A 26,943-nucleotide genomic window follows, 5' to 3' on the forward strand; every position below is an offset into this window, starting at 1 on the left:
AAATTAGAACACTCCCTAACACCATACACAAAAATAAACTCAAAATGCATTAAAGACCTAAATGTAAGGCCAGACACTATAAAAACTCTTAGAGGAAAACAGAGGCAGAACACTCTATGACATAAATCAAAGCAAGGTCCTTTTTGACCCATCTCCTAGAGAAATGGAAATAAAAACAAAAATAAACAAATGGGACCTAATGAAACTTAAAAGCTTTTGCACAGCAAAGGAAACCATAAACAAGACCAAAAGACAACCCTCAGAATGGGAGAAAATAGTTGCAAATAAAGCAACTGACAAAGGATTAATCTCCAAAATATACAAGCAGCTCATGCAACTCAATATCAAAAAAACAAACAATCCAAAAATGGGCAGAAAAGCTAAATAGACATTTATCCAACAAGATATACAGATTGCCAACAAACACATGAAAGGATGCTCAACATCACTAATCATTAGAGAATGCAAATCAAAATCACAATGAGGTATCACCTCATGCCGGTCTGAATGGCCATCATCAAAACATCTACAAACAATAAATGCTGGAGAGGGTGTGGAGAAAAGGGAACCTTCTTGCACTGTTGGTGGGTATCTAAATTGATACAGTCACTATGGAGAACAGTATGGAGGTTCCTTAAAAAACTACAAATAGAACTACCATATGACCCAGCAATCCCACTACTGGGCATATACCCTGAGAAAACCATAATTCAAAAAGAGTCATGTACCACAATGTTCATTGCAGCTCTATTTACAATAGCAGGGCATGGAAGCAAACTAAGTGTCCATCGACAGATGAGTTGAGAAAGGATATCTGGCACATGTATACAATGGAATATTACTCATCCATAAAAAGAAACGAAATTGAGTTATTTGTAGTGAGGTGGATGGACTTAGAGACTGTCATACAAAGTGAAGTAAGTGAGAAAGAGAAAAATAAATACCGTATGCTAACACATATATATGGAATCTAAATAAATAAATAAATGGTTCTGAAGACCCTAGAGGCAGGACAGGAATAAAGACACAGACGTAGAGAATGGACTTGAGGACATGGGGATGGGGAAGGGTAAGCTGGGACGAAGTGAGAGAGTGGCATAGACTTATATGTACCACCAAATGCAAAACAGATAGCTAGTGAGAAGCAGCTGCATAGCACACGGATATCAGCTCGGTGCTTTGTGACCACCTAGAGGGGTGGGATAGGGAGAGTGGGAGGGAGACACAAGGGGGAGGAGATATGGGGATATATGTATATGTATAATTGATTCACTTTTTTATAAAGCAGAAACTAACACACCATTGTAAAGCAATTACACTCCAATAAAGATGTTAAAAAAAAAGAAAATACTTTAAAGATAATCAGAGGAAATAAAAGAAATTGCAGGGGTTAAAGGAGTAGGAGGTAGTGAGGTATACACCTACTTGTGGGAACTAGTCTCCAAAGATGGCCCCCCAGGGAGTCACAGTCTCTAGTATTCGCAGCCATGTGTAGACATTACCCCTGTGACTCATCACTGTTGGGAGTCACACAGAATCACTCCACTGTATTGTAAGCCTTCCTCACAAGAGTCTTTGCACCTTTGGTCTCTTGGAATATTTGCTTTTAGTGCCCTGAATTGCCATGTAAGAAGTCCAACTCCCCTATGCCTGCCATGCTATGAGGAAACCCAAGTTAGCTACATGGAGAGGTCACACAAAAAGAGAGATTTCCAACCAGCCCCCAACTGTCTAGCTATCCCAGCCCAGGAGCCAGACACACAAATGAGTAAACCTTCGGATGATTCCAGTCTCAACCACCATCTGCGATAAGCCTGTCAACCTCCAGAACCAAGAGAGAGAATAATAAATTATTGTTTTAACTCTAAGTGATTTGTTACATATCAATAGATAAATAGAACATTACTTTTTGGTCAAGGAGTCAGATTAAGACAGATATGGACAGACTTTGCTTTTTTCTCAAAATACCATTCTTAGTGTGGAAAAGCCTTTTGTTTTTTGCAGTGGGTGAATAATGCCCATGTGGAAGAATATTTTATTCTTTGGAACAAGAAGGAAATAAATGGATGAGTGAATAGCTTATAAGGTGAAGAGAGAAGTTATAATTAATGGTCTTAATCTTATCAGGAAGTTGTTAACATTTATTAAAAGGAAGGATTCAGAAAGGCAGCATTTATTAAAAGGAAGGATTCAGAAAGGCAGGGTTAGAGGTCTGTTTCTCTTCTAAAATAAAACAAAGTGAGTTAGAAGAACAAAGAACTTCTGAGCAGCAATGAAATTCTATAGGAAGTTGGAAAGTATAAAATTCACACCTAATTAGTATGGATTTATGGTGAACCTATCAACAGTTTTATGATTTTATGACTTTCTACTAAAATGTACAGAAACAGAAGAGTTCCTGAGGATGAATGAGAGGCAAAGAGTATGAAGAGAGTGAGGTCTTCCAGGGCTCACTTGGGCTGACAAAAGAAGATGAAGCCTACAAGGGCAAGGAGTGAGAATATTTTCATTGTTGAGGACAGAATCGATACAAAATGCAGAATACAGAAGAGACGGAGGAAAAGAGGTCCTAAGTCCTCACTAGATTTATATTTTAAGATAATTGGAGGTGGGTTGGCAGGGACAGTGGAAAGAAAGAGAAGGAAAAGCAGGGTAGCTGTGTTTCTACTCAAAGTGGTCTTTAAAGGAAATTAATGCTAAACGTTTCAGGAGTCACTCAGTATCTGAAGAAATTCTACATTTTTCTGACCACCGTCCATAAAGATCAAGCTTTATTGTTGGTTCGTCTTTCCCAGGTGACTATAAATTCTGCTCACAAGGACAATTTGGCACCAGCTACTTGCTCTGTGTGACCTCAAGCAAGGCTCCTCTCAACTGCCAGGAGGTAAGGCAGCTCTCACCTGTGATCTGATACTAGTCATTCGAGATGAGAGCTGGCAGTGTAGAGATTAATGGGCTCAGTGAAGAAAGAACATGTGATAAAGTTTCTCCTAGTGTTGGCTCGTTAAAGAGATGCCAGAGGACATGAAGGAGAAAAAGTTCTCTCCTCCCCGCAAAGCTATTTGTGCCACCATTTGTTCAGAAGGACTCAAAGTACCTGAGCCCCACCGTGGAGTGCTCCCAACTCAAAGCCATCCTTCAAGAGAGAAGCACCACTCATGAGCTAGTGGTTTCACTTGTCCAGTCTACTTACTACATCATCACTAGAGAGACCCACAAGGAACATGGACTGGAATTCCAATGAAACCAGAAGCCACTGTCAGACTACCTTCAGGGGATGGTCATGTGACTTTAACAATCACTGAGATTAGACCTGATCTAGCCAATCTGAAGATCTCTAGCCTCCACTAGCAAATACTCTGAGTCACCAATTTGCTTTAACTTTCTTTTCCTTCCCCTGCTCTGCCTACTTCCATGTCCTAAATCCTCAAGGAGGGCTTGGCAATGTTCCTTACCTTAGCTCTGGTCATCTGCTCAACATGGGTCAGGACATCATTCACTTTGAGCTGCAGGTCACTCTTGTCTTTTTCCAGTGTCTGCTCGACCTGTTGTAGATTTTCTACCTGGCTCTCCAGCTCAGCCAGGCTGTCTCCGTGCCTCTTCAAAGAGGCAGAGGTTGCCTCAAAGTGCAGTGTGGACTCTTCCATGTCTCAGCGGAGCTTCTGGAATTTTGTTTCTTGTTTTTTAGTTATTTCCAGTTGAGCCAAACTGGCCCCTGCTGTCTCCTCCAGCCCCTCATTCAGGTCTTCCAGCTCTCGGTGAGGTCAGTTCTCTCCCTTTCTACCTTGGCTCGAGTGGTCCTTTAAGCTTCCAGTTCGTCTTTCAAAACCTGTATCTGAGCCTATAGCAATAAATAATTTTGATTTTACTAAGCACTTGTAGCATATTTTATATTCAAGAGCTCTACTGTATTTTTTTTTATTTCTCACAACTAACACTTTTGGTTCTCATTTTATAGTTAAAGAAGATAGAATACAGAGAAATTAAATGATTTGATCCAAACCAATGCCAAGAGCAGGATTAAAATTTGTAATTCCTCTCAATTTCCCAGGCCTTGGTGATAAGCAACCTCATTATACTATATACATGAAGAGGAAATTTTAATAAAGAGCACTTTCCAAAGGAACAGAAAATATTTTTCATATAACAAGGAATCATTTTAAAGAGAGCTTATTAAAAAAATAACATGATGAATGTTATATACAATACCTCATTTATCTGGAATTTGCTTACCTGACAACCTCAACTATTGGAAACTTGGGCAAAAATCTGATTAATAGACTAAATATTTTGAGTTCAAGCAGCTAACTCACAAGCATCAATTTAATTTTACACACAATTCTGACAAACCTGGTTACTTGGTTTCTTAGTCTGTAGGTGATTTAAGGTAGCAGGAAAATTGAAATAAAAAATAATTTAAATTTGGTGGAGGAATGAGACTACTAAATTGGATAGTAATCTGATATCATTAGAAGCAGAATTATAAGACAAAGAAAAGAAGTGATAAGAACTCTCAGAGCCCAAAAGTCTTTCAGTGTAACGGCAAAAAACTCGACAAATCTTGATAGCATCATTGTGGGACAGTACGGTAAAACCAAGGATGGTGGGCTTCCCTGGTGGTGCAGTGGTTGAGAATTTGCCTGCCAATGAAGGGGACATGGGTTCGAGCCCTGGCCTGGGAAGATCCCACATACCGCAGAGCAACTAGGCCCGTGAGCCACAACTACTGAGCCTGCGCGTCTGGAGCTTGTGCTCCGCAACAAGAGAGGCCACGACAGTGAGAGGCCCACGCACCATGATGAAGAGTGGCCCCTGCTCGCCGCAACTAAAGAAAGCCCTCACACAGAAACGAAGACCCAACACAGCCAAAAATAAATTAATTAATAAAATAAAATTTAAAAAAAAAACAAGGATGGTCATTAACATCACCTTAAATAATTAGGCATAGGTTAGAGTATAGGGAAAAAAAGGATAACTTCTATTTTAGAATATTAAAAATTTCATTAAATAAGAGTATGATTGCTGAGAGGAAGCTAATTTCTAGACCAGCCCATTAAGTAAGGCTATCTAATCTGTAGATGAGTTATGACAGAGAAGGTGCCAAAAAATGTATGATTTCCACATCCAGGTAATCGTGATCCCCTTCCAGTTAGTTATCTTGGGATCCAATACCTTTATTTATAACAATACTGTCACTGAACCAAGCATTGCTGAAACATTTCTTTAGAAATAACCTTTAGTGCTACAGTAATCAAGACAATATGGTACTGGCACAAAAACAGAAACATAGATCAATGGAACAAGATAGAAAGCCCAGAGATAAACCCACGCACCTATGGTCAACTAATCTATGAAAAAGGAGGCAAAGATATACAATGGAGAAAAGACAGTCTCTTCAATAAGTGGTGCTGGGAAAACTGGACAGCTACATGTAAAAGAATGAAATTAGAACACTCCCTAACACCATACACCAAAATAAACTCAGAATGGATTTGAGATCTAAATGTAAGACTGGACACTATAAAACTCTTGGAGGAAAACATAGGCAGAACACTCTTTGACATAAATCACAGAAAGATCTTTTTTGATCCACCTCCTAGAGTAATGGACATAAACACAAAAATAAACAGGTGGGACCTAATGACACTTAAAAGCTTTTGCACAGCAAAGGAAACCATAAACAAGACAAAAAGACAACCCTCAGAATGGGAGAAAATATTTGCAAATGAATCATCAGACAGAGGATGAATCTTCAAAATATATAAACAGCTCATGCAGCTCAATATTAAAAAAACAAACAACCCAATCCAAAAATGGGCAGTAGACCTAAATAGACATTTCTCCAAAGAAGACATACAGATGGCCAAGAAGCACATGAAAAGCTGCTCAACATCCCTAATTATTAGAGAAATGCAAATCAAAACTACAGTGAGGTATCACCTCACACCAGTTAGAATGGGCATCATCAGAAAATCTACAAACAACAAATGCTGGAGAGGGTGTGGAGAAAAGGGAACCCTCTTGCACTGTTGGTGGGAATGTAAATTGATACAGCCACTATGGAGAACAGTATGGAGTTTCCTTAAAAAACTAAAAATAGAATTACCATATGATCCAGCAATCCCACTGCTGGGCATATACCCTGAGAAAACCATAATTCAAAAAGACACATGCACCCCAATGTTCATTGCAGCACTATTTACAATAGCCAGGTCATGGAAGCAACCTAAGTGCCCATCGACAGACAAATGGATAAAGAAGATGTGGTACATATATACAATGGAATATTACTCAGCCATAAAAAGGAATGAAATTGAGTTGAATGAAATTTGTTGGGATGTGGATGGATCTAAAGACTGTCATACAGAGTGAAGTAAGTCAGAAAGAGAAAAACAAATATCGTATATTAATGCATGTATGTGGAACCTAGAAAAATGGTACAGATGAACCAGTTTGCAGGGCAGAAGTTGAGACACAGGTGTAGAGAACAAACGTACGTATGGACACCAAGGGGGGAAAGCCGCGGGGGGGTGGGGATGGTGGTGTGATGAATTGGGCGATTGGGATTGACATGTATACACTGATGTGTATAAAACTGATGACTAATAAGAACCTGCAGTATAAAACAACAAAAAACGAACAAAAAACAACTAATACTAAACTTTCTGTGGGTTATTTGTATGGAAATATGTTAATATAAATGTTTCAGACATTAAAAATAAAAAGAAATAACCTTTAGATAGTATTTTTTAAATCATCAGGGTAAGAAAATTTGTATTTTGGATAAATTGAACATTTTTTGGATAAAGTATCATTTGAAGAGAAGTCTGGTGAATATGATAGGCAGTCACTTGGAGGTTAATATTGTCTGAAAGCTTGCCCATAAAGCAGTGAGACTGGTCTAATTTGGCTCAAAATATCTCGGAAGGTAATAATCAGAAAAAAGTTCCAAAATTATTTTGAATAATAGTTACATTAGTGAGATAACTACTTACCTTCAAAGGAAAAAAATCCATCTGCATGTATACATGAGGAGTTAAATGTATCCATGCTTTAAATTACTTTATAAGGTGGTCATATAGTATAAAACAGTTGCCTGGTCTAAAACTTATAAATAGCTGCCCATTATCAAATAATGTTTTGAGGCTACAAGTAGCTACAAGACAGATTTTCAGCATAATTGCCTTCTAATCACAAAAACTAATCATCATAAAAAATTAAATTGGTAGCATTGAATGCTTACCATGGGTCAGGCACTGAGCTTACCACTTAAATGTACTGTTGCATTTAATTTTAGCTCAAAGGTTGTCAGGAGGATTAATGAGTAAAAATGTAGATGTCCAGGGTTTTAGCACAATACCTAGTTTATGTCAAACGTTCAACAAATTAGCTACTTGTTTTTTTATTACCTTCGTGATTAGGAAATCTAAGCTTAAACCGTAATGTTCTCCAGAGTCACATATCTATAGAATGCCAGGTTACCTTCTCAACCACTGCTCTTTTCTGCCTCATCTATAGTTGGCTAGAGCTATGGGTACCTTGGCAGAGCATCTGTCACTGAAGTGTCAATCATCACCCATGGATCTAACTACAGGTGCACACAGGTATTTGATAAATGATTACCTGGAGCTCTTTAACCATCTTCTGAAGCTGAGCCACCAGGCCTTTCTCATTCTCCACCTTTGAGCTCATCTGATTCATTTCTAATTCTTTCCTGTTAGGGAAAAGAGGTATCAAGTGGAATTGCTCAGAGTAATAACATTTTGTTTAAATATTCTTTAAATTATAGTAATAACACATGAAGTCATTCACTGTAAAAAATTCAACTATTACATCTATAGCTGAAGTCTTCTTGGCTATTATACCCAATCTCTCTTCCTTGCCTAGAGGTAACCACCATAATCAGTTCGGTGTGAATCCTCCAGACATTTTTCTGAGTATTGACATATGTTTGTGCTTATATATCAGTAGAAATAGTTTCATTTTCTTTACTGTGAAAGGTGTAATACTGTATACATTTGAATTTATAATTCTACAACATTTTTAACGCAATAATACATGGAGATTTTTCCATGTTGGCCTACACATAGATTACTTCACTTAAAAATTAACTGTGACATACTAGTTTATGATTTAGATATCACGTGGTTATTTATCCATTTCCCTATTAATAAACATTGAGGTTTTCCCCCAAATTTTACTTTTACAAATAATGCTGTTCATATACATGCGCCCTTGTGTACATGTGAGTGTCTCTACAGAGTGGATACCAAGCAGGGAATTGGTGCGTCGGGTATAGGTATGTGTTTAAAAACTTATAACCTTGCCCTTTGGCCTCCAATAGCAGTGTGAGGTTATTTCTCTACATTTACACTTAACATTAGCACACTTCTAAATTTTTCCTAATCTAACAGATTAGTATGTCATTGTTTTATAATGAATGTCCTTGTTTACTAGTGAGGACAGCATGTTATCAACTATGAGGATTTTAAAATGGGCAATAAAACAAATGAACTGCCCGCTTGTGTCCATTGCCCATTTTTCTGTTAGGTTGTTCATCTAATTATTGAATTATAGATTTTCCTTTAATACTCTTGATATTTATTTTTTGATATCTGCTGCAGATATTTCTCCCACTTTCTAACTTGCCCCAGTTTTATTTATGTTGGCTTTTGCCACATAAATGTTTAAAATGTCGATGTATCAACATCAAATTTATCAATATATTCCTTTTATGCTTTTGGATTTTTGTGACTCATTCAGTCTGACCTGCCAGTTTCCTAAGACTTACCACCTATATTGTCTTTTAATGGTTTTTTTTTTAATGGTTTTTGCTGTTTTATTTAATTGAAGAACATTTAACAGGAGATTTACCCTCTCAACAAATATTTAAGTGTACAATTTTATTAACTATAGGCACAACATTGTATGTCACTCTAGAACTTAATCATCTCTAGAACTTAATCATCTTGCACGATGGAAGCTTTATGCCCATTGAAGAGCAACTCCACATTTCCCCCTGCCTCCAAGCCCCTGGACACCACCATTCGACTCTGTTTCTATGAGTTTGACTGTTTGGGATGCCTCATATAAGTGGAATCATGCACTATTTGTCCTTCTGTGACCGACTTATTGCATTTAGCATAATGTCCTCCAGGTTCATCCATGTTGTTGCATACGGCAGGATTTCCTTTAAAAAGAGGCTGAAAAATGTTCCATTAAATGTATACACCACATTTTCTTTACCCATTCATCCATCAGTGGGCATTTAGATTGTTTCCATATCTTGGCTATGGTGAATAATGCTGCATTTTCTAATGATTTTATAGCTTGATTTTTGCATTTAATTCTTTAATGAAACTGGATTTTGTGTTTGTGTGAATAGCGTGAGGAAGAAATTTAACTTTTATCTCAGAAGATGAAGAGCTTATAATCTGTGTTATTTATTAAGTATTCTATCCTGTCATCACCATTTTAAAATGCCACATTTTCATGTATTGTTTCCATATATACATAGGTCCATTTAGAGAAAATGTTGTATAATAAATTTATCATTTCCTGAAAACTTGGGTTTCTGAAATGCCAGAGCTCTTTGACCTGTGGCCTACAAGGACATTGAGTATCAGTTTCACTTTGCTGAGCTGAAACACAATCTTCAAAATTGAATGCTTAGGGAACTCTATCATCATTTTGCCTTTCACTGTTCCGTTACATTCATAGGGTTACTTATTTCATCTTTTCCTACCTATCAAGTTGGAAACACCTATCAAGTTCAGTAACTTATTGGTAGGCTATTAATCAAGTCTGACCACAAGCATGTGTAATGGAAACTCATGTACACAGACAGGAAAACCAGAAGCTCATATTTGCTCACTTGACTTTCTTCTTCTTCACTGTGGGCTCCAATAACCAGTGGGCTCCCAGCTTTAACCTGGCCTTATCTCACTCTTAGATCTCACTGTTTCCCTCTCTTATTTGATCTATTCCAAATAACTGGAAAATCCCTAATGGTTAGAAGAAAGTCTAGCTGGGGACTCCCCCGGCAGTCCAGTGGTTAAGACTACGGGTTCCCACTTCAGGGGGCACAGGTTCAATCCCTGGTCAGAAAACTGAGATACTGCATGCTGCGTAGCTCAGCCAAATTTTTTTTTTAAATATGGAGAAGAAGAAGAAAGTCTAGCTGAACAGAGGAAGACAAAAGGGACAAGGTGAGAAAATCCATTTCACTGAATGATGAAACTAAACTGAGAGGGCCGTCTTGCCCTGAGCTCCTTGGGAATCCATGTGAACTGAAGGTCTACTGATTTTGATCATGTTATGTTTTGCTTTCAATTTTAAGGTTTAATACTTATACAGTAAATTATTTGACCAAAAAATGTTATATAAATGTTAATGAGGTTATATCTGGCAAATAAGTTTTGTTTTTTTTTTAAATGATCAGATGGTATATGGCACTTCACATTAGGATTTATTTTCTATTTTTATTTTTTTACTTTAGGCCATTGGTCTCATCATGAGGAAAAGAAGTGAGCGGTTTTTATTTTGACTTGTAACTTCAAATTCCGATAATTCGCATCTCCTGTGCCTTACACCTTTCATTCGCATCTACTAGTCCGCCTTCTCAGTTACCTTCTTGTAGGTTATTACATAATTATAAAAAGAAAGTTCACATAAAGTATAGCAAAAGAAAAAAACATCAATTTCCTAGGCTTGTCATCCTTCTTATCCTCCCATTCAGGTCTTAAGACATCTGGCCCTAGGGTCATGAGGAGAAATGACATGAGAGAGCTGATTCCTCCAATAAAAGGTCTCCCAGAATCTCGAGTCAACAGAAAGGTGACTCACCTCCTCAGCTTTCCTGCTAGCTGCAGCTGCCTGCTCTCCAGGTCCTCCATGCTTTCCCGGTTCAGCTTTACCTCGCCCTCCAGTTTGCACTTTTCCTTTTCCCAGTTCATTCTCGCTTTGCTCTCCTGTTCAAGGGCACCCTCAAGCTGACAGAAGGAGACATTATTGAGCCCAATAAATAAGTAAAGTTTATACTTTACTAGATGTGTTCATTAACCACTTACCTTCTGGAAAAAGAAAGAAAAATACAAGCAGAGTCTGTAAATGATGCCCAGTTACGTAGATATTTTAAAATAAATATTGTACACATCAATAGGACAACAAAAGAATCTAGAAATCATGGTGATGAAGGAAAACTTTAAAGATTAAGGAATACGTGTTCTAGCCTACAGAAGAAGCCAATAATAGATGCCTAGTGAGCCCTTGTTTGATTGCTTTCCAGTGATGGGAAGCTCACTTCTTCACATGGCAGCTCATTTCATGGGTGGATAAGTCCATTTACTCAGGAGCACTTCTTCATAAGAAGCCAAAGTAGTCTCTGTAAGTTCATCCCACCAGCCTAAGCTCTGCTCCCTGGAGCAGCACCAAGCAAATCTGTCTCCACATGATCATTCACGAATATTAGGCAGCTGTCCTGAGTCTTCCAACTCAGTATCACTGACCCTTTCGAACGCATCTCACATGGCATGATTTCCACACCCTCCTTTACCACCTTGGTACCCTCTATGGTCCATAACATTGTGTCATATTCTGGTACCTCCAACAAGGTGATCAGAACATTCAAGTTCTGTCTGTAGTGTTGCCAACCATGATGTTGAGGTTAGCTTAGTGGGAGGCTAAACTACAGTTACAATATGGCTAGTTTTCAGTGATATATTTACTTTGCCACAATAGAAGCTATTTCCTGTGACTAGCAAAAGATATAAAATTCGAATAGGGGAGAAGGGAGAATTTCTGGAGGGCGTATGCAAAAACCTGAAAATAAATGAACTCTGCGAGAGAACAAGTGTGTGTGTTGTTTGCACACAACCAATAAATCCCCATATTGAGGCTTTGTGAGATATGTATCAGTGGAAATAGGAGGAGAAGTGAGATGACTAATAGGTAATAGAGGAAATTGACAGAAAGGCATGAGGAAAAAGAAGCAGATAATAAAAAAAAAAAACCCTAACCACCCTTGTCAGCAATTTAATAAAAGCTAAGCTTTGGGGACTAATAAAACAGTGAATGCACACACTGTCAGCCGGGAGGAAACAGGAAGAGTGATGAACCTAACCACTGAGACTCGTCTGAAGCATCTTTATTTCACAAGGTATTTGGAGGCAGAACAGGGGCACCATCTCCAGAATCTTACAAGTGTTTTCCAATAGTGTTGGTAGAACACAGCTTGCGACTTACATATCTTTTTACTTTAACAAACCTCAGTGCATGGCTGGAGACACAACAGGGCCTTAAAGCAATCCTTCAGTACTAGTGTCAGATAAAGCGCCAACATATCTGCGGGGCAAAACACCAGGTTCTGTGGGGAACAGTCAGTCAGATTGATACCCCTTCACGATTCATCTCAGTGTTCTCCCACTGTCCAGGGTTGTGTGAAAGTTGCATATAAAAACAGACAGATTACATGCTGGGGCCTTTCTTCTACTGTAGTGGCTCACCTCTTATTTCTAAATAATGAGGGGAATTAACCTTTCTACTAAGTTTTCCTGAAAATGTCAAGATAAATGAACTAAGTAAAAAGTGGAGGTTTGTACAGATGTAGACACACAGCTAACTAGCAAGACATATCACTACTGACCTCGTTCACTGGCTGCTCTAGTGTCAGCTTGGTTTTGCTCAGGGTGAGGGTTTTCTCCTCTTCTGCGTGCAGGTCCTCCAGGGTCTGCTGGCAGGCCTCCCGCGCACCCTGGCTGCTCGCTGAAGTCTGCTGACGTCCTCACTGAGAGACTCCACCTCCTCAGTCAGATTCTTAACCTGTGGGGAGAAGACGACAACAGTTCCATGAGAGCCACTTACGGAAGGTGGGGTATAAACACTAAGGGCCATCTCCTCTCTTTTCTAGGACCAAAAATCTCATGTGGTATCGACTGTCATAAAGAACCAAATTTAGCCAAATTCCTGATGGACTTTTTAAAACTCTAAATTCACTTTTTCTTTTACACACAGACACAAATGATGTTAGCTCTCCTGGTCGGGGAATGGGGTATTCTGGTTAATCAATTATTATCAGCATAGTGGCTTCCCTGGTGGCGCAGTGGTTGAGAATCCGCCTGCCAATGCAGGGGACAAGGTTTCAAGCCCTGGCCTGGGAAGATCCCACATGCCGCGGAGCAACTAGGCCCGTGAGCCACAACTACTGAGCCTGCGCGTCTGGAGCCCGTGCTCTGCAACAAGAGAGGCCGCGATAGTGAGAGGCCCACGCACCGCGATGAAGAGTGGCCCCCGCTCGCCGCAACTAGAGAAAGCCCTCGCACAGAAACGAAGACCCAACACAGCCAAAAATAAACAATTAAAAAAATATATATATATTATCAGCATAGGTCAGTGGATGGCCAGTATTCAGAGTGCCGTATTATTTGTATAACAAGGACACCACTAAAGGTAATTTAGCTTTCTTTAGAGTATTCGGGGCAATGTTAATCTTGTGCCTCAAATCCTAAGAAAGTGGCAGTTAAAGAGAGTTCCAGCTGATAAAATAGGCAAAAGTGTAAGCCATTTATATCAGGTCCAAGTGCTTTTTATGAAAGGGAACTGATGTACAAGAGTTGCTCTTTAGTCAGCTGCCAAAATTACGATATTATTCTGGAGACTTTTTTTCTCAAAGGTTTGATACAGACCCCTCAGCTGACTTCAGTCTATACACAGATGCACAAGATAAAAACCTCAGTTAAAATGAACAAAACATTAAGGTCCTTAGCTGGAATTAAAATGACATCTCAAGGTCAAGCTCCAAATCAACGACAGAGGTGGGAATTCAGACGTGTCCCAAATCACCTTTCAATAAACTGCATCCTGTTCCCTCTCCTTCCAAAAAAGGATACTTAGAGAGGCCCAATGAAACCATTTTGCTCTTTCTATCAGATTTCACATGCAATTAGATTGGAACAAATGAAAACGTTTCAGTTGGGAGATTAAGTGGGGTTCCATAAATTCAAGTTGGAACTTTGGATTAGGATGGCACAGTTCACCAGATCCTTCATTTGATGCCAGTTCTGACTCCCAGTGCTGTAAAGTTGCGGACCACTGTGTTAATTAATATAAACAGAGCAAGTCTGGTCCTGGAGCCCAATTGAGAGTGTGGAATTCAGGCATCTAGACCTTCCTGACATTATAGAAAAAGTACCTTGTACTCTGAAGCACGCTTCTCCTTCTGTGACTTTGCCAATAGTGTCTCCAGGTCATCGATTTCTTTCTTCTTCGACGCGGAACATTCATCTTCGAGTCTCCGCCCTCCGGCAGTCAGCTGGGAATTTACCTCCTCTTCTTCCTCCCCCCCAACCCCCAACGCAGGCAGCGCCTGGACGCTGGCCTCCAGCTGGATCTTGGATCTAATCAGCGACTCGCACTGCTCTTCAGCATTTGCCAGGGTCTCTCGTTCCCGCCATGATGAGGAGAAAATTGTTGCCAACAGCTGGAAGTAATTTAACAGCCAGGCGAAACGCTGCTTAACACGCAGCAGAGAGATAATTGCCTGTCCTCTGCCCGGCACTTTCACCTACCTTTCCTAAGCAGTTGAAATAATATTCCCAGTTCCCTGACCCTATGGTTGAGAAGTGGAGGAGTTGCTTGTGTTTGGAGGTGCTTTTGATCTTTCAGGCCATTCAGTAGATTAGATTACCTCTTCTAAAGCACTTAATAGAATCCTGGTGGGCTAAAGGAGCTAACGTGCCTCCAAAAATCAGTGGTGTGCTGATTAAATCACAGCTACTGGAAGCATCCCTGCAGGCATATAGTTTGAGGGCGGTACCTGCTCAGAATATGGTCTTTTAAGAAAGTGGTGTTCCCTCAGACAATAGAATATTTATAATATTATTATAAGGACCCTGATGCACTTGTTTAATATATAAGCATCTTCTAATAAATAGAGCTGGGCTTTATATTTTTTTATTCATAAGCTGAATTCACAATTCATGAGGTTCCTTGAATATCACTAACTAGACTTTACTATTATTTCCAACTAAAATATTTTTCTCGAAGGTTCTGCCAGCAGTAAATTCCCCAAGTTATAACCATAGAGTGTGCAATCCTCCTTCCTCTTATTTTTTCAAACATACTGCTGCCAACTCTCACTGTGTGGCCCACTCTTTCTGTGTTATGGTCCAAGTCAAAAATGAAGGGGCCGATTGCTTTTTGCTACAAAAGCACCTGTGTAACTTTGAACTCCTTTCATTTGTCTCCATTTAGAGGCTAAATAAAACCTCTTTTCTGTGAGCAAGTTCTTAATTACTAGAGGTCTCGTTGTGACATAACTTCACACATATCTCCATATTTCATCTTTAGACCTCATCCATCCTCTGCAATTTGGGCAGTCTATTACCTAACTATTTGCTTGGCTTACGTTGTTTCATCTACTTAGATCAAGAGCAGAGAAGGGCAAAAATCCAGGCTATTGGATCCTGGCTAACTCTCAGCCTGTCTGCCCAAAAAATGGGGCTCAAAAAGGCACAGATGGGGGAGGTATAAAATAGTGAATCCCCAACATCATTGAAGACCCAAGAGAAGGGCTAAACTAAAAACAAACAAAAATGTTAAGGCAAAAAGGATCCATGCATATCAGAGAAGCTTCCAATGCTTGAGCAATAATGGGGATATTTGATCTTAGTTCATCCCAGGTTGACAGGCAGAATAGCTCTTTGCTCTCTTCCATTCAGCACTTGTACAGCACCTGTCACCATCACCAAATGAAGCCAACAATCCAATCGACCATCATCGATCCTCTCATTTAACATGATGGCAGGTTTGGGGCCAGCTGAGCAGTGGTGTGACAGTTTAACAGTAGGAACATCCTTTCCCCAGTGGCAGTTATTTTCTCATGTACTCACAGTGTTAATTGAAATGGGTTCATTCAGTGCTTCTCGTATTTTGAGTTAGTGAATAATTTGAAAAGAATCCTTGTTTCCTTGATTCCTACTGTATGGAGGTGTGTTTCTTAAAAATCAATGAGATGAAAAAAAAACAATGAGATAAAATACTTCATAGCCAGGTCAGCTTTTTAAATCAGTTACAATTTGAACTCATCTCAGCCTTCCAGGACTTGCCCTGCAATTGGCTTCATGTGTCTCCTATGCTCCCCACAGTGATCTTTATTCATGTATCCCAGACTTTTACCCACCTTTCCCTTCACAAGTTGGGTGTATTTCTATCCCCACATCAGCCCAGGTAGTACTGGCCACTCTTTTTGTTGAGAGGAAGAATGATGAAAACTAGGAGGCCAGGTCTCATCCTAGGCTCCCTGTGTCCTAAGCCAGACAAAATATGATATTACAAACTGTGATTCTCACAATATGGATCTTAATGTAGGTTTGGAGCAGGGCCTAGGAATCTGTATTTCTAACAAGCATCCCAGGTGAGGCTGATACACACTAAAGTTCTTGAACCACTGCTATATTAAATATGTATCAGAAATGTGGGTCTGAATGTAAACTCTCGTAAAATATGGCCTATTGGAACACTGATGGGTAGCAGAGTCCCAAAAGAAACGAATAACTTGGGTCAGCCTAAAACTACTAAATTTTCTGGTTTCCGTAAGTCCAAAAAGCAGGAAAAATACAATATATTTATATAATGTATTTGAACCCAGTATTATTTAACTTAGCACTGTGCTAAGTGCAGCGGAGAGTACAATAAAGGTGGATAAAATTTCATACCTGCCTTTGGGATGTAACAGTAGTCCCGGTAGCTAGAGAAGAGGAATAAAAAAGGGAGTGAATAAGGGCACATCGGCATCAGATTAGAGATGGAGGCTCGGATGCCTGGGCCAAGGGTTTGGATCCTATAATGCACATATTGCAGGATCTGAAGCTTGTTCATCAGGGAAGCAACATATTTGTTCAAGACAATGGTTCTCAATCCTGGCTGGATATCAGAATCACCCATACAGATGATTTGGACCCACACAAGACCCACTTAGTCAAAGTATCTGAGAGTGGAGTCTAGGCACCTTTCTTTTTATTTGTTAATGCTTCACAAATAACTTTGGTGCAAAGTCAAGGTTGAAAACTGCTGTTTTAAGAACTCACCTGATTGTGATATTGACTTGGACTGGGAAAGGGCAAGTAGGGAGATCTAAATCAGGAAAACCAGTTAGGGGCATACTGCAATAATCCTGAAGATCTCAGTAAAGCTTTTCTCAGGACCTATTAAGATCCTATCCTTTTTTTTTTTTTTTTTACCATCTTTATTGGAGTATAATTGCTTTACAATGGTGTGTTAGTTTCTGCTTCATAACAAAGTGAATCAGTTATACATATACATATGTTCCCATCTCTCTTCACTCTTCTGTCTCCCTCCCTCCCACCCCTCTAGGTGGTCACAAAGCACCGAGCTGATCTCCCTGTGCTATGCGGCTACTTCCCCCTAGCTATCTATTTTACGTTTGGTAGTGTATATATGTCCATGCCACTCTCTCACTTTGTCACAGCTTACCCTTCCCCCTCTCCATATCCTCAAGTCCATTCTCTAGTAGGTCTGTGTCTTTATTCCCGTCTTACCCCTAAGTTCTTCAGGACCTTTTTTTTTTTCCTTAGATTCCATATATATGTGTTAGCATACAGTATTTGTTTTTCTCTTTCTGACTCACTTCACTCTCTATGACAGACTCTAGGTCCATCCACCTCACTACAAATAACTCAATTTTGTTTCTTTTTATGGCTGAGTAATATTCCATTGTATATATGTGCCACATCTTCTTCATCCATTCATCCGATGATGGGCACTTAGGTTGTTTCTATCTCTGGGCTATTGTAAATAGAGCTGCAATGAACATTTTGGTACATGACTCTTTTTGAATTATGGTTTTCTCAGGGTATATGCCCAGTAGTGGGATTGCTGGGTCGTATGGTACATCTATTTGTAGTTTTTTAAGGAACCTCCATACTGTTCTCCACAGTGGCTTTATCAATTTACATTCCCACCAGCAGTGCAAGAGTGTTCCCTTTTCTCCACACCCTCTCCAGCATTTATTGTTCCTAGATTTTTTGATGATGGCCATTCTGACGGGTGTGAGATGATACCTCATTGTAGTTTTGATTTGCATTTCTCTAATGATTAATGATGTTGAGCATTCTTTCATGTGTTTGTTGGCAATCTGTATATCTTCTTTGGAGAAATGTCTATTTAGGTCTTCTGCCCATTTTTGGATTGGGTTGTTTTTTTGTTATTGAGCTGCATGAGCTGCTTGTAAATTTTGGAGATTAATCCTTTGTCAGTTGCTTCATTTGCAAATATTTTCTCCCATTCTGAGGGTTGTCTTTTGGTCTTGTTTATGGTTTCCTTTGCTGTGCAAAAGCTTTGAAGTTTCATTAGGTCCCATTTGTTTATTTTTGTTTTTATTTCCATTTCTCTAGGAGGTGGGTCAAAAAGGATCTTGCTGTGATTTATGTCATAGAGTGTTCTGCCTATGTTTTCCTCTAAGAGTTTGATAGTTTCTGGCCTTACGTTTAGATCTTTAATCCATTTTGAGTTTATTTTTGTGTATGGTGTTAGGGAGTGTTCTAATTTCATTCTTTTCCATGTAGCTGTCCAGTTTTCCCAGCACCACTTATTGAAGAGGCTGTCTTTTCTCCATTGTATATTCTTGCCTCCTTTATCAAAAATAAGGTGACCATATGTGCATGGGTTTATCTCTGGGCTTTCTATCCTGTTCCTTTGTTCTATATCTCTGTTTCTGTGCCAGTACCATATGGTCTTGATTACTGTAGCTTTGTAGTAAAGTCTGAAGTCAGGGAGTCTATTACTCCAGGTCTGTTTTTCTTTCTCAAGATTGCTTTGTCTATTCAGGGTCTTTTGTGTTTCCATACAAATTGTGAAATTTTTTGTTATAGTTCTGTGAAAAATACCAGTGGTAGTTTGATAGGGATTGCATTGAGTCTGTAGACTGCTTTGGATAGTAGAGTCATTTTCACAATGTTGATTCTTCCAATCCAAGAACATGGTATAACTCTCCATCTATTTGTATCATCTTTAATTTCTTTCATCAGTGTCTTATAATTTTCTGAATACAGGTCTTTTGTCTCCTTGGGTAGATTTAGTCCTAGATATTTTATTCTTTTTGTTGCAATGGTAAATGGGAGTGTTTTCTTAATTTCAATACAATCTTACCTTAAGAAACAGGAAATATCTCAAATAAACAACCTAACCTTGCACCTAAAGCAATTAGAGAAAGAAGAACAAAAAAACCCAAAGTTAGCAGAAGGAAAGAAATCATAAAGATCAGATCAGAAATAAATGAAAAAGAAATGAAGGAAACAATAGCAAAGATCAATAAAACTAAAAGCTGGTTCTTTGAGAAGATAAACAAAATAGATAAACCATTAGCCAGACTCATCAAGAAAAAAAGGGAGAAGACTCAAATCAATAGAATTAGAAATGAAAAAGGAGAAGTAACAACTGACGCTGCAGAAATACAAAAGCTCACGAGAGTACTACAAGCAACTCTACGCCAATAAAATGGACAACCTGGAAGAAATGGACAAATTCTTAGAAATGCACAACCTGCCAAGACTGAACCAGGAAGAAATAGAAAATATGAACAGACCAATCACAAGCACTGATATTGAGACTGTGATATAAAATCTTCCAAAAAACAAAAGCCCAGGACCAGATGGCTGCACAGGCAAATTCTATCAAACATTTCAAGAAGAGCTAACACCCATCCTTCTCAAACTCTTCCAAAACATAGCAGAGGGAGGAACACTCCCACACTCATCCTACGAGGCCACCATCACCCTGATACCAAAACCAGACAAGGATGTCACAAAGAAAGAAAACTACAGGCCAATATCACTGATGAACATAGATGCAAAAACCCTCAACAAAATACTAGCAAACAGAATCCAACAGCACATTAAAAGGATCATACACCATGATCAAGTGGGGTTTATTCCAGGAATGCAAGGATTCTTCAATATATGCAAATCAATCAACGTGATACACCATATTAACAAATTGAAGGATAAAAACCATATGATCATTTCAATAGATGCAGAGAAAGCTTTTGACAAAATTCAATACCCATTTATGATAAAAACCCTGCAGAAAGTAGGCATAGAGGGAACTTACCTCAACATAATAAAGGCCATATATGACAAACCGACAGCCAACATCGTCCTCAATGGTGAAAAACTGAAAGCATTTCCACTAAGATCAGGAACAAGACAAGGTTGCCCACTCTCACCACTCTTATTCAACATAGTTTTGGAAGTTTTAGCCACAGCAATCAGAGAAGAAAAAGAAATAAAAGGAATCCAAATCAGAAAAGAAGAAGTAAAGCTGTCACTGTTTGCAGATGACATGATACTATATATAGAGAATCCCAAAGATGCTACCAGAAAACTACTAGAGCTAAGCAATGAATTTGGTAAAGTAGCAGGATACGAAATTAATGCAGAGAAATCTCTGGCATTCCTATACACTAATGATGAAAAATCTGAAAATGAAATTAAGAAAGATCCTGTCTTTTGGTTTGCTAATGGGTTACGTGCTAACTACAGAATTTGAATTAAGATCCAGAGCTTCCTGACTCCCATGACAGATTTCCATCTGTTTATACAGTTAAAACCCATCTAAAAGTTTGTCCCTTTTTCAAAGACATACTGTCAATGAAATCACTTCACTGTAAAACAGGGTGTCTCTGTAAGTGTTCCCACTGTCTGTGTTGGATGAAATTCTACAGTATTTGCATAGCACGTGCCTCTATTTTTTTTCAAGTCAATACTGCCTGCAAAACAAGGGAATCTAATTAGAAACTTGATTTGAAGAAGAAATGGTGGGGCCAGTCACAGCCTGCAGCTGAAGAAGCAAGTCATTCTTTTCCTGGTGTAGGGAGATTTGCTTGGCTTTCAGCTCCTCCCTCGGAGATTCTGATTTCTCCAGCGCTTTTTGCAGCTGCACACACTCTTCCTTGAGTCCAGCTACCTCCTTTCCCATTCCAGCAGATCTAACAAAAGGCTTGATCTTGAAGAAGAGCCTCATCCACGGCCAGCCCTTCACAGCCATGAAAGCTCTTACGTTCCACTGGATCAAAAGAAGTGCATCCCTAAGTCGAGGGGGAAAAAAAAAAAAGAAAAGCAAGTTAACCTAGACTATTTAAAAGAGTTATTTTCCAGATTTCCCTGGTGTTGGGTGGTTAAGAATCTGCCTGCCAATTCAGGGGACACAGATTCGATCCCTGGTCCAGGAAGATCCCACATGCTGCGGAGCAACTAAGCCCGTGCACCACAACTACTGAGCCTCCGAGCCACGTGCTGCAACTACCGAACCCGTGTGCTGCAACTACTGAAGCCCACATTCATAGAGCTCGTGCTCTGCAACAAGAGAAGCCATTGCAATGAGAAGCCCGTGCACTGTAATGAAGCGTAGCCCCCACTTGCTGCAACTAGAGAAAGCCCACGGGCAGCAATGAAGACCCAACGCAGCCAAAAATAAATAAAATTTTAAAAAATAAAAATAAAAAAATTTAAAAATAAAAGAGTTATTTTCCAAATTAAGATCCCTGATAAGCACATCTTTTTAGGAGTCATTATAAATCCTCATTAGTCTTCAAAGCACTTCTACATCCAAGCTCTCATCTGATTCTATCAAAAACCCTTTGAGGGACTTCTGGGGCTAACAATGTTGTGGACTATTTGTCCTGAAAATGTTTCCACTACAAACATCCTTTAAATGAGAGCTGACCCTTAAAGAGGGTAAGAAGTATAGAGGGAGCTAAAAAAAAAACATAGCAAAGAGTGAATGCTTGTAAGTCTGACCATCCTTATGGAAGGAGGAAGCCAGGCTTGGTATTGTAGGGTTTGTATTTTTATATCCTTGTGGATAAAGAGACAGGCTGTGATTTTCAAAGAATTTCACCCTTAATGAAAAGGAGGATTTAAAAATTCACCCACTGGCACAGAGAGAAGTCAAAGAGAAGAACATCTGATTTGGTCTGGGCTCAGGGTGAAGAAAAAAGGTCCTACGCTGAGAATTTTTTTTATATACTATGAACCAGCACCACCGGCGTGTTTGAGATTTAAATTATACTACCTGATTAGTGAAGAAATACACAAGAAATTAGCATAATCATTTTTTTACACTGGTAATAAATACCCTTTGGGCCCTTGGGGGAAAAATACAAAAGTGCACTGAAGAAAATACCCTAAAATCAAGCACTAGAGATTTTCTTAAAGTCCCCTTGAAGATGAGCTTACGGTTCAAAATTACAAAACACATATAGAGGGGCTTCCCTGGTGGTGCAGTGGTTGAGAGTCCGCCTGCCGATGCAAGGGACACAGGTTCGTGCCCTGGTCTGGGAGGATCCCACATGCCGTGAAGTGGCTGGGCCCGTGAGCCATGGCCACTGGGCCTGCGCATCCGGAGCCTGTGCTACACAACGGGAGAGGCCACAGCAGTGAGAGGCCTGCGTACCGAAAAAAAAAAAAAAAAAAAAAAAGAAACACATATAGAAAAAAATTCAACCATAAGTGAGGGTGAGCACCCACAATAAAAAGTTTAATTAAACCCCCAAGAATTTCAGATAATTGAACAATCTGGTGGAGATCATAAAATACTTCTTAAGAATTATTAAAGACATAAAGGAAAGAACTGAAAAAAACAAGAAAGAAATGAGCCACTATGATAAAAGGGCAGACAGATTTGAAAGAGAACCATAGAAAATGTCCAGTACTGAAAAGTATAGTCGTTGAAATCAAATACTCAAAGGAAGAATTAAGCAGCTGATTAGACACACTGAAAAAAATTGTGAATTAAGAAAAATAAACCCAAGCAAGTGGAGGGAAGGAAAGAATAAAGCTGAGGTCAGAAACTAATGAACAAGAAAACAAAAAAAATAAAGAAAAAATTTAAAGGTGGGTTATTAAATGGTATAATTAAATAAACATCTGACATGAATAAGCAAGAAAAAGAGAAGGCATAAATAAACAATACTAGGAGTGATAATACTCTAAAATAAAATAATCTATGATCATGCCCTAGAAACATAGTTGTAGATATGATAGAGATTAAAAATTATAATCTAGCAAATTGGAAGATTTTAAAAGAAATGTAAAATTTCTTTTTTTAAAGAAATTAACCTAGGGCTTCGCTGGTGGCACAGTGGTTGAGAGTCTGCCTGCCGATGAGGGGGACACGGGTTCGTGTCCCAGTCCGGGAGGATCCCACACGCCGTGGAGCAGCTGGGCCCATGAGCCATGGCCGCTGAGCCTGCGCGTCCAGAGCCTGTGCTCTGCAACGGGACAGGCCACAACAGTGAGAGGCCCGCGTACTGAAAAAAAAAAAAAAGAAAGAAATTAATCTAAACTGATTCAAGAAGAAAAAAATCTCAATAGGCTTATATCTATTAAATAAATTAAATCAAAATTGTAAAATCTGTCATGAAAGAAACACCAGATCTAGATGGTTTTATAGGCAAATTTTACCAAGCACTCAAAGACAGATAATCAAAATAAATTGTTTCATGTTTTGAAAAGAGAAAATATTGCCTAACTCTTTTATGAGGTTAAGGTAACCTTGATTCAAAGTCAGATAACAGCAGAAGAAACAATTACAGGCCAAACTTATTCATGAACATTGAGGCAAAAATACTATAATACTATAACCCATCCCACAATGTTTGAAAAATATCATATTTTATAAACAAAGTGGGTTTAACTTTTTTTAATCTATTAATTTAATTCAACACATTTATGGGTTAGATGCAAAAGAAGAATTTAACCCTTTCTTGGTAAACGTGCTTAACAAAATAAGATGGAACAAATGTCCTCTATACAATAAATCATATCTACCAAAAAAAAATCTACAGAAAACATGATATTAAGAGGAAAACGATATCTTTCCCCAAAGTCAGAAATATGACTAAGTCTGGCAAAAGTCTTTGAAGTTGAAATACCACAAGTTGGTGAGAATATAGAGCCATGGGACTTTCATATACTTCTGGTAAAGGGCAAAACAGAAAGCATTTTGGCAACATCTCATAAAGCTGGAGTTGTGTATAGCCTAAAACCTAATAATTCATACCTTAGAGAAATGCCACTCGAAGTGTGGGCCTCGGTTAGCTGCTACCTAGGTACTATCAGCCAATGGACCAGCATTTTGAGTAACACTGCCCTCAAGAAACTCTTGCATATATGCAGGGGAAGACATTTACAAAAATGTCACTGCAGAACTGTTTGTAATAGCAAAAACTTTTAAATAACTTAAGTTTACTTGAGCTGGGAAATGGATAAATAAATTGTGGTATATTCATATGATGGAATACTATATAACAGTTAAGATCAATAAGCTAACCTTAGATTTATCAACATTAATAAATTTAAAAGCTAGTACTGAATGTAAAGAACAAATTTTAAGATAATACACAGAGCATATTTATGTGAAGACTAAAAACATGCAAAATCATGTAACTTTTTAAGGACACCTGCATATCTCCACAGAACTTGGATCAAGGGAGAAATATGCAAGGGGCTTCAACTGAGTCTGTTAGTTTATTTTTTAAATATATTGTGAGTAACTACAGAAGAATGTTAAACTTTATATGCTTTATATATGAAATATGAATGAAACAGAGGGATAAAAATGAATTCAGGATCTCAGGAGCTAGGAATAGGATCTGGATCAAGGGAGAAATACAAAAAGGGTTTCAACTTTTTTAATTATTTATTTTTAAGTTGTGAGATATTACAGAGAAAATGTTAGGAACTGATGTACTTTGATGATAGCTCCGTGAGTATGCATTATAATATTTTCTGTATTTTTTGTATTTTAAATATTACATAATAATTCCTTTAAAGTCATTCTATGATTTAGAGAGAATGGATAGTAAAGACCTCATTTTAGAGATGAAGGAAGTGAACTTGAGAAATTAAGAGTCTTACCCAAGTTTACAAAACTGGTCATAGAAGGCATGTCTCCTGAACCCCAAACTCTCATAAACTCCCACACCACATTGGGCACTGTATGGAGGTCACAGAAGACTCTTAGTAAATGTCTCTCTAATATCCTTGACATCACCATGTAATAATACTTTTCTTCTTTGGGGAAACAGAGGGAATTAACAGACTGTCAAGTAAGCAAATTATACCAAGACCTGTGGACCTCTCTCCAGAAGGTAAACTGTGCTATGGTAAAAAGTAAATACGACAACCACAGAATCCCTTACTCATAGTCCCTCTGTTTGGATATTTTGTTAGCTTGCTTTCCATGATTCTATTAAAGGTTTTCTTCTATTAAACAAAACCTATGCCTCAGTGTCCAGAGGTGATGATAAATGTCCCTAGTGAACCTGCCTGAAATGAAGTAACAGAGTTATGGTTACATGTCACCAAGAGTAAGTTTCTGACCCAGGGGAGGCTGTAAAGTGATCAGAACACCTACCTACTTTGCAGCAAACTTCCCCACAGAGCTGGCTGTGAGATGCATGCAAACACTTCTAGGTCTGCTTCTGTTTTGAATTATGAGTCACACTGCTCTCAGAGATCCAGACTTGGCCAATTATAAAGAATCCCTCCAAAGGGAAGACTGGAAGCAGTGCAAGAAATATCTGAATTATGCTTATTCTTAGTTAGATAGGGTAATAGAAGCCCTTTGTGCTCTGTTTGGTGTTCCATAATTTTAAAAATTTCAAATTAAGTCCCAGACTAAGCAGAGGTGGCAGAGCTCTTTACCCTGACCTATTGTAAGGCAATGAGCTAAAGTCACATTGACTGAGGCACACCATTACTCTAGCAGTGGGGACACAGGGTGGGGATATCATACCTCTCTCCCAGAATCCTCTGGAATTTGATTTGCATCAATTTTCCCCATACCCTGGCTTGGAACAATGTAAAGACTTTAGATGGTCTCTCATCTCTCATTGCTTTCAGTTGGCCCAGAAAGCCGACTTTTAAAAACACCTAAAAGAAATGTCAGATGTTAGTTCTACTCATAGTGGGCATTCAGTAAATGCCTGTTGAATGGCCCTATGAGCGATTGATGTATTTGTTTATCAGTTCTACTACTTGTTAATATTTCTTAATGTGTAAAATGTAAATTCTAGAAAGTTTGGTTTTATAAACCTAAAGTTTGCCACACACACACACAAAAACAACTTTATTTAATCCTGTGGTTATATTGGTTCCTTAAGAACTTAGACTATCCTCCTCCTGATCTATTAGTAATGTCTAGGTTGTCTAGGGAACTTGGTTTACGTTTTAAGATAGGCCCAGGCAGGGGTCTGCACAGTTTTTCTGTAAAGGGCCAGATAGTAAATACTTTTAGGCTTTACAGGCCACATACAGTCTCTGTAGAACCTCCACTCCCACCCCCATCGCCCTCCTCCTCCACCTCCTCTCTTTCTTCTATTTCTTCTTCTTCCTCTTTAAAAATGCCAAACCATATTCAGCTAGGGGGGCCATATAAAAAATAGGCCATGGATATGACCCTTAGGCCATAATTTGCTGACCTCTGCTCTAGAGAAAGTCACTTTTGTCTTAGACAATAAAAAATACACATAAATATTTTTTCAAGAATCATTAGTAATGGCCAAGATGAGGTGAGTGAGGTACCTAAAGCACAAATTTTAAGGAAGCACTCACTTTCAGGGTTGTACAAGTCAGTGCTTATACAACCTGAAGAGTGAGTGCTGCCTTAAATTTTGTGCCTTAGGAGGCTGTCTCAACTCATGCTAGTCCTGCCCTAGATGAGTAGTATACAGCAAAAATAACTAAACATACAAGGAAGCAAGGCACCAGGAGTGAAAACCAGCAGAAACAGACTCTCAGGTATTCAAAATGTGGGAGTTGAGTAATATTTTATAATCATGTCCAACAGAGTTCTTTTTCTTAAGCTCTTCATCCCAGACCCTCCAATTCTCCTTCAAATAATTTGGCCTTTATATGGATGTCATTA

The 26,943-nt window shown here is 38.7% G+C and overlaps 1 protein-coding gene across 1 annotated transcript in view; it reads right to left on the minus strand.

The window, feature by feature from the left end:
• Positions 1–26,943, minus strand: part of MYH15 (myosin heavy chain 15) — a 186,117-nt gene that overhangs the window by 72,331 nt on the left and 86,843 nt on the right. Inside the window, 9 exon segments of the mRNA XM_029213706.1 lie at positions 3,456–3,757; positions 3,760–3,841; positions 7,624–7,714; positions 10,846–10,991; positions 12,644–12,747; positions 12,750–12,819; positions 14,189–14,436; positions 20,838–21,100; positions 25,813–25,949. Of these exon segments, the coding sequence (XP_029069539.1) occupies positions 3,456–3,757; positions 3,760–3,841; positions 7,624–7,714; positions 10,846–10,991; positions 12,644–12,747; positions 12,750–12,819; positions 14,189–14,436; positions 20,838–21,100; positions 25,813–25,949 (1,443 nt within the window).

The sequence above is a fragment of the Monodon monoceros genome, unplaced genomic scaffold (assembly GCF_005190385.1).
Source record: "Monodon monoceros isolate NGI ecotype Baffin Bay Population unplaced genomic scaffold, NGI_Narwhal_1 Super_Scaffold_11, whole genome shotgun sequence".
Lineage (NCBI taxonomy): Eukaryota > Metazoa > Chordata > Mammalia > Artiodactyla > Monodontidae > Monodon > Monodon monoceros.